This window comes from Pelecanus crispus, chromosome 4 (assembly GCF_030463565.1).
Source record: "Pelecanus crispus isolate bPelCri1 chromosome 4, bPelCri1.pri, whole genome shotgun sequence".
Classification (NCBI taxonomy): domain Eukaryota; kingdom Metazoa; phylum Chordata; class Aves; order Pelecaniformes; family Pelecanidae; genus Pelecanus; species Pelecanus crispus.
Window position 1 is genome coordinate 50208743 of NC_134646.1, and position 8922 is coordinate 50217664.

Sequence of the window (8922 nt, forward strand, 5' to 3'; positions counted from 1 at the left end):
TGTGTTGCCTGCAACCCAGTAGGAAGGAAGAGGGTGAGTTAGAGAATTAGTACAACTTCTCTACTCCTTGTCACTAATCTTTTGATGGGGTGTTGGTCATAGTGCCAGAGCCCTTGCTGTCATCCTCACATTTGCTAACACAAGATCAGTGAGCTTACAGGCTCCACCCAGCCTTTGACATATGGGAGAAGAGTTGGTGACCAGACACTATGTGCTGCTGAAGATACTGTGTTTGTGGCAGGTACACCTGGTTGAGATTTTTCCATGAAGCATTTTTGTAAAAAGCATATGCTTTGTTGAAATGTTTTTGCATGCATGATTCCATGGAATTCCTGTTCTTGAAGGTAGTCATAGTTTGACTTGACAAGGTAATCTAAGTTGGCCTGGCTATGAGTAGGGGTGTTGACCAGATGACTTCATGAGGTCCCTTCCAACCTAGGTTACTCTCTGATTCTATTTTTTTTTTCTAAATTAGTTTTGTTGAAAAGAAAACTAAGACCCAGAGTAAATAATATTAACTTTTTTAGTTTAAAATAGACCATCCAAACTTTTGAAAAAAATTTCACTAGTTCTAAAAATGTAAACTGGGTCAGTACCCAGCATTAAGTTAAAATTAAAGTGCATTTTAGTTCAACAAAATATATTGATTTAAGATAGCTTTTTCCACTGAAAATTTTGAAGGATTTTTTTTTTCTTATTCAGTATAAACAGGGGGTTTTTAAACTAAATCCCTTGTTTCCTTAGCTCTAGATGGAACTTATTCCTGTGCACAGTATGCTAACTTGGTATTTTATCTAATAAAGTATTGAAGACTTGGTCCTGCATCACTAAACCCAGCAGGAGTACTGGTGGTGGGAAGGATCAGGCTCACAATTCCAAATCTATCATGTGTCTAATGTGACACTGATGCAGCATTGTCATACTTGTCCTTCTCTCAGTATGTGGTATATGCACTTAGGTAGTGTCCCTCACATCTCACATAAAAGGCAGATAACTCTGAGAAGCAAATTTTTAGGAGCTAAATCTGTAACTTCCAGCATAGTGGAAAAGTCTGTTTGGGTAAGATGAACTGTATCATTCAAGGTGTGTCTTTTGTGGAGCAGCTGATGTAGTTGAAACATGTTTTAATGGGAGAGCAAGTCAGTTTGATCGTTTGTGATAAAGGGGCAGTTTAGGGGAATGCTTTTTCTTTTCTGTGTGGTATTCTGTGGAAAACAACTCAGGCATCCAAAGTAACAAATAACTACTGTTTTATACGTGACTCGGCATTATAATAAGTAATTCTGGTGAATTGGGACATAAATATTTTGTTGGAAGAAGAATAAAAGTGCAATGTTTCCCCTGACACCCTTTGATTTCCAGTGATTCCATCTTGTAGCTTAAGGTCACCTGCGTAATGGAAGTGACTAGAAGTTCTCTCTCTCTCTCTCACTCCATTAATGGCCTTCTTTCTATTTAATTAATAATAGATATGTCTGAAGTGTAGGAGGTAAGTGGGAAAACAAACAGACAAGAGAATGCCTTACAAAGTTGTTTGTTCAGCATATTCCAGCTTGCACATTGGAAAAAAACAGCTTTTTTGTTGGGAAGGGGGGAGCCAGAGAGTCCCGCACGGTTTTATGCACTCCCTGATATGTGTTTACTGTCATTTCTAGGAGTTCCAACACCCAGTCCAGAAATCCTTCGACATACCTTGAATATGCTTGTACGGGAGAGGAAAATATACCCAACTCCAGATGGTTATTTCATTGTTACCCCACAGACTTACTTTATAACACCGTCCCTCATAAGAACTAACAGTAAATGGTACCATTTGGATGAGAGGATACCTGACAGGTCTCAATGTACCTCTCCACAACAAGGAACTATAACTCCCTCCACCTCGGGATGTGTCAGGGACCGAACACTACCCAAAAACCACTGCGACTCCTGCCATTGTTGCAGAGAAGACATGCACAGCATGCATGCATCTACCCTACAGAGGAAATCAGCAAAAGACTGTAAAGACTCATACTGTCCTCCTTCGTTATGTCAGGTCCCACCTACTGAGAAAAGTAAAAGTACTGTCAATTTTTCTTATAAAGCAGAGACACTCACAAAGCCTAAGGATGTAGAAAAGCAGTCTAAGAAATTTGGACTCAAATTATTCCGATTAAGTTTTAAGAAGGACAAGACAAAACAGTTGGCAAATTTCTCTGCCCAGTTTCCTCCAGAGGAGTGGCCGCTAAGGGATGAGGACACCCCTACCACTATACCTAGAGAGGTAGAAATGGAGATTATCAGGCGCATTAACCCAGACTTGACTGTGGAAAATGTCATGAGGCACACTGCACTAATGAAGAAACTTGAAGAAGAAAAAGCTCAACGAAGCAAAGCAGGATCTTCAGCTCACCACAGTGGACGCAGTAAAAAGAGCAGGAATCACAGAAAGTCTCATGGGAAATCGAGGTCACACAGCAAGACTCGGGTGTCCAAAGGAGACCCATCAGATGGCTCTCATTTGGATATACCTGCTGAAAGGGAGTATGAGTTCTATGATCCCTTGACTCGATCCCCACGGGAAGGCTGTTTTATAATAGAACACAAGGGAGATAATTTTATAATGCACAGCAATCCTAACATGATTGAATCTCACTTTCCCATGACACCAGAGTGGGATGTGTCTGGTGAGCTGGCCAAAAGAAGAACCGAAATGCCGTTCCCTGAACCTTCCAGGGGAAGCTCCCACTCCAAGGTCCATCGGAGCCACAGCCATACACAGGATAGAAGATCGAGGAATGAGCGGTCCAGTAAGGCTAAAGAAAGGTCTAGATCCATGGATAACTCCAAGGGACCTCTGGGCTCAGCTACTTTAGGCACACCTGAAGATATAGGTGAAGGCTGTAGCCCAGATGACCAAACAACTAGCCAAACTTACATTGATGATAGTACCTTAAGGCCATCTCAGTCGCTCAGTCATCAAAGGGCTCTGATTTCATCTGCAAGCTACAAGGAGACCTGCATCCCTGAAATAGCTAGTGGCAGTGTAGAAACCCCCAGTTCTTGTAGCCTATTGGAGCAAAGCAAGCCTACAGAGATTTTGCCGTCGTATAGTGAGCTCAACTCCTGCACAACAAAATCTGCAGTCGATGACTATTTTCAGTGCAACACATCCAGTGAGACTGTGCTTACTGCTCCATCACCACTGGGAAAGAATAAAGAGGATCATGACACGCTGACAGGGACAGATGGGCTCAAAAAAATGACTCCCGCAGAAAGACAGTCTCAACATATTGCTAGGGAGCCTGGGGTGCATAAAGAGGAGTCCCCAAAGGGCCCAAGCAGTGGTTCAGCGGTTGCTGGCCAAACTCCAGAGGTGATCGCAAATGGGCGGCTGGTTCAACACCATAGTGCTGAATCAAGCAGCCTTGATAAAAGGAAAGAAATATTTAGCAAAGATACACTCTTTAAACCTCTGCACAACACTCTTTCTGTGAATAGTTATCATAAGTCTAGCACACCCCTGCTAAAGCCCCATCAAAAGACCCCCTCTGACACATTGCCGGTCAGATGTGAGAAACTTGAACAAGCGATAGTAACCTCAGTCACACAAGTCATGCCCGTTTCACAAAGACAGCAAGAGACAACTGGGAACCAGGAGGCCTCCTTCGACTACTACAACGTATCTGACGACGACGACTCAGAGGAAGGAACCAACAAAAATGCTGAGGAAGAAAAGAACAGGGATGATGTCGGCACAATGCAGTGGCTCCTAGAGAGGGAAAAGGAGAGGGATCTGCAGCGAAAGTTTGAGAAGAATCTTACTCTTCTCACCCCGAAGGAAACAGAAAATAGCAACAACCAGAGAGCCACCCACTCAGCCCGCCTGGACAGCATGGACAGCAGCAGCATTACTGTGGACAGCGGGTTCAACTCTCCACGGTAGGACTGTCACATTCATTCCAGCTTTACAGACTAGAAAGTTCAATTTTTAGTTATATGTGTGTGTGATACTGGTGACAGAACACAGGGCCCTATTAAACAATTTCACATGCTTTCAGACTGTTTTCTACAGTTCTGGAATCTGCTATTCAGATGTGTGGGTTTCCCACCATATTGTAAGCAACCAATGACCATTTGCGGCATTGACTCTGTATTGGTTCATTTTCTGTTTGCTGAAAACCTCCCTGTATCCTTTTTTTTTCTGTATTAAACTTGTGTTTGCATTTAGAATAGAAGGAGTGAGCTCCTGCATACTTCCCCCCTTCCCTTGCCCTCTAAGAAACCACCAACAAGACTAATTGGAAGACTAGACATGACTAGGTTGCATAATCTTTGGCTCAGACAAAAAAACCCGAGCATGATGATTGTTTTGGTTTTGGGCTTTTTTTGTTTGTTTTCTTCAAAAATATTGGAAGTGTATCTATCACCATTCCAAATGGCTGAGACTGGAACAGGTGCTCCTCACACACAGCTGAAAGTGCTCAGGCTATTTGAACTTCAGAGCTGACCCACCACTGCTTCAGCAGAGAGAGAGGTGCCTTGCCTAAGATACTTGGGAAGAGAGTCCAGACGTTTCCATGTGGTGGTGCGGGTTAGTCATTTCCATTCCAGGGATCTCAGACATCGTGGAAGTCTCAGTGTGCTAGGAGTCTTACAAGCATAGGGAGGAGAGAGTTGGTGATGTGTTCCCTGCCCTGAAGATTTCACAAGCTCATTTCCAGGTTAAGAATCCTTCACTTGAGCCTTCTTCCTTCTCTGGCCTCTGAGAGTCCTAGGTCCCTGCTGGAATGGAGCTTGCTTGGTTTTGTTTGCCCTGGATAGCAACCCATCAGAGTTCAGAACAATGACTCTAAGAGCACAGAAATAATTTACAATGGTAGTTCTCTTATAGCATCTCACTTAAGTGTAATTTATTTATTGCCTGTGTTTAAAAATAAAACCTCCAAGACTGGATTTGTATTAGGTGAAAGAAAAATGGTTTTTTTTGTTGTTTTTTTTTTTCCCCCCTGTAAAAGGTGTTCTTATTCCTCAGAATTATATATATTTTTTTAAATCTATAGCAAAGGCTCTCAGAAAGGCATCTGAAAGATTTCCTGCTTCTACACAGGAGTAAATTTAATTTTCAGTTAAAGTCATGTCACTCTGGAATAAATTCCTTTGGATTTGATGGCTAGTCCCACTTGATGTTAATGACAAGGCAGTAATTATTGGGCCTGCTGCAGCATGCAGTGATCATCAAACTAGAGCAGGCTTTTAACATATGTATAATCTTCTGCGTAAAAAATTTGAAAAATAATTTGAGTAAATTGTACCACTTACACTGAGTCCAGTTTAAAAAAGAAACTCAAGAAGGTTTTGAATTTGTTCCTGTTATTGATTGTTCTGCAGATGCTTGGCATCTTTCTCACGTACAACTGTTGTATGAGGCTATTTGCACTGTTCTTTTTTAAAGGTAATCTCTTCTTTTAGTTGAAGTGCTATACTTGCTAGTCAGTTTTCATGAGGGGAGTATATGGTGGTGTTCACTTCTTGTCCAGCCTGTCTCACTCCTCAGAGTGCATTTCACCTCCAGGATAGGATGTCAGCTGGATAAAAATCAGTTCTTAGACTTCTGTTTTGCTAGCTGTATGCTAGCTGAATATCAAGCTTGCATTTCTGGTTAAGGCAAAGGCAGACATTTCCTTCCCTAATTATTTACACAAAAGCTAAAATTTCTGTTGATGTTAATCTTAAACTCAGCTAGCAAGAGCTAGCTTTTAGATAGCTTTAGATCACTTTGTTTAGATCAGAAGAGAAACAGATAAGCAGCTTTTAATAATGTGTTCCACACATCCCTTTTTTTTAATTTTACTGTTTACTTATTAACAAATGTCTTTTTTTTTTGGCAAGATCATATAAAGTAAACTTTAAAAAATAAATAAATTTTAAAAAGCAACATTCTGTAGGGTTTTGTAAGACCATTGTATAGTCTGGATATTTCAAAGGCTTTTTTATGAGCTTTGCATCAAGATGATTAAATTGGATGATTTTGCTGAGTTTTGGTCACTCCTCGGTATAAGTCTATAAAAACAAATTGAGCTGAGGGTGAATTCAGCCCTTTGGCTATAATTACCATGCTGTTATTACTTTCTCACCTTATAACAAAAAATGTACTCTGCAGCCCTTTTCCAGGAAATACAAAAAAAGCCATTCAGCATCCGTCTGGTAAGACTCACCTAGATCTGACAGTGTCCATTAGCAGATGCCTAGGGAAGAGAGTATAAGAAAGGACGTGCATGGAGTGGTATTCCTCAGGTGTACTCTTCTAGCTTCCCCTGATGTTGTAACTCTCGACTTCCTGAGGTGTGGTGGTATCTTTTCATTTAAACTGAAGTGTGCAATGATGGTTGGGAATCAAAATTACCGATTCTATGCTCTGAAAGAACAAGTATATTTTTAAAGTGTGATGAAAAAAGGGGCATTTAAAAAAAAGCACGATGTAGTTAGAGATTTGCAGTGGTCATTTGACTTCAGAAGTATTTTGTGTGTGAAATTCATGGATACATCACCATTGGGAAAACAGCCTCACAGTATTTTGTTCATTGCTTTTATGCAAGTTGTATATAGTAAATGTTAGCTGTCAATATTAATTTTATTCCTTTATTTTTAGAGCTTATATAATACTGCTGCTCTTTTGTCACCTAAAGAAAGAGCTAATTTTGGCATTACTCTGCATGCAAAATTCTCACTGCAGTCTTTGTGTATAAATGTTGTAACGCTCAGTTTGTAATATCAGAATTGAAAATGTGTGAAGATCTGGAATTGGTGGTCCCATAAAGAATGATACAATACTGAATGATCTCTGAAAAACAAAGGTTGCATCTATTTTCATTAAAAAGCAGAGGAGAGGAATCAAAACAAGAGCAACAGAAGTGCACCATACATCACTGCAGCTCACAGAGATCTCTTACTATGTGTGTCACCCATCATAGCTGTTTGGAACTACTGACAATAATAATTGGCAGAAGATGATCAGTACCGTTTTGATCAATTTAAAAGATCTATGGGAGTTTTCCTGAAAGCATCATTGATTTTCCAGATTCAGTCAGTTTAAGATGATTTAAATCTGCCCTACAACTAAACAAGCTGTTTCTTCCTTCCCCTGTGCCATGCACTGACACATTTCTTCCCTGCCACATCCAAAGCTACTCTTCCCCTGATGCTAGCACTAATTTTTTTTTTTTTTTTTTTTTCCTTAGGGCTAGTATTTAACTGAGAGCGGTCCCTGATCTGGCTGGCTGCAAGGCTCAGCATCAGGGAAGCAGCAGGAACATGTGGCAGGGTCAGGTCCACACAAGGCAGGCAAGAGCTGCCCCTTTCAGTAGCAGGTAAATTTAGGTTGACTTTAAACTGACTACTCTGTTGTTAGTGTCTCTGTTTCTAGTGCTTATTTAACAAACCCATTCAGTCCTCTAAATGTACTCTATAAACATCTCCATAGCAAGTGGTGATGTCATTTTGCAAAGAAGTAGGGATATAGGTGAAGGATACATAACCAGGGACCACATGGCTATTTGAAAACCAAATCTGTCTCTGCACAGAAACACGTTATTTGGAGATCAAAAGTTATTAAGAGCGGAAAGAGAACAAAAAGAGTAGCAGTGGTAAAACTAGCCTTAGCATATCTTGGCCGAGTTTTTTGAAAGCTGTAGACTAAAAAGTACAGGCTCCTCTGCATTCATAATTAGATGTATCATTACAAGGCTTAGTCTTTAAAAGTGCTAAGTGTCCTGCCACTCCCATGGATAAACAATATGTTAGAACTAAAGGAACGCTGTCCATTTTATGAATGAAATAGCAGCACTAGTTGTTGTTCAGTGCATGATCACAGGCCAGGCAGTTAAGATTTCTCAGTGTCTTGTAAGTTGCAATTGTCTCAGCTGCAAAGCAAAACTGAAGTGTTGTGTTTAGAAGCATTGTGGGTTTAATGTAAAGTAGCATTTTTTAGTTAATATTTTGTGTACAAAGACATAAGTAGAAGAAGAGACAACAGAGGAAGCTGTGTTACGTGATACTCTCCTAGCTCTGCCTAGTCACAGAGCTGATATGATGAAGTTTCTTTGTGCAAAAATGCACCAGTCAGGAAAGAAAATTAATATGTTCCACGTGCAAGATGGAAGCTATTTCCTTGGGTGAAAAATCCAGATGCTTGATACCGGTTCAGCTTCAGCTCTGCTTAGTGCTATACCTGTGTTACAGCATGATGACTGCTGAGTACCTTGGGAACCTGTTTTGGAGGAATATATGCGTACCGTCAAAATGAGATGGTTTGTTGATGTGACATTACATACAAATACAGGATGCCTATTATAAAACACTCCATTCTCCTTTCCTGTCTGGTTGATAGATATATAGGCATGTCATATATGAGTGTATATATATTTCTTTTCCGTTCTAGTACTCGTGAGAGCCTGGCATCCAACACTTCAAGTATTGTTGAAAGCAACAGACGTCAGAACCCCGCTCTGAGCCCTGCACATGGTGGCGCAGGCCCGACATTCAGCTTCCGAGCCACCGCAGACCCCCCGACAAGTGAAGCTGAGAAACTGCAGAAACCTGCTAACTGCCTGCAAGCTTCTGTCACTAGTGTCTGACAGTCATCCTGCCTCAGATCTTCTGTCTCATCCTGTACAGCAAAGTTTACGACACTGGGACTGTTGTTTACATCTTTGGGGAAAAATTAAAAAAGCATCTCAACCACAGTTTTAGTGTTTACTTAAACTGTGCTGCTATGTAGACTAGGGGCAACAAAGAAATCTTTATTTCAAGGTATTGCTTTTCACATTTGCGGCTCTGTAGCAACAGAATAGCAGTAGGGATAATATGTACACTTTTTGCTTCACTTAATTGTAACTGAGCACATATATGAAAGTCTAGACACTGTAAGTGTAATCTGCATTT

At 40.7% G+C, this 8922-nt stretch overlaps 1 protein-coding gene across 1 annotated transcript in view; it reads left to right on the plus strand.

The window, feature by feature from the left end:
* The window catches only part of STOX2 (storkhead box 2), a 69487-nt gene extending 60872 nt beyond the window's left edge, over positions 1–8615 (plus strand). Inside the window, exons 3-4 of the mRNA XM_075709626.1 lie at positions 1656–3921; positions 8420–8615. Coding sequence (XP_075565741.1) covers positions 1656–3921; positions 8420–8615 — 2462 coding nt within the window. The remainder of the gene's footprint in view (positions 1–1655; positions 3922–8419) is intronic.
* Positions 8616–8922: the final 307 nt, after the last annotated feature.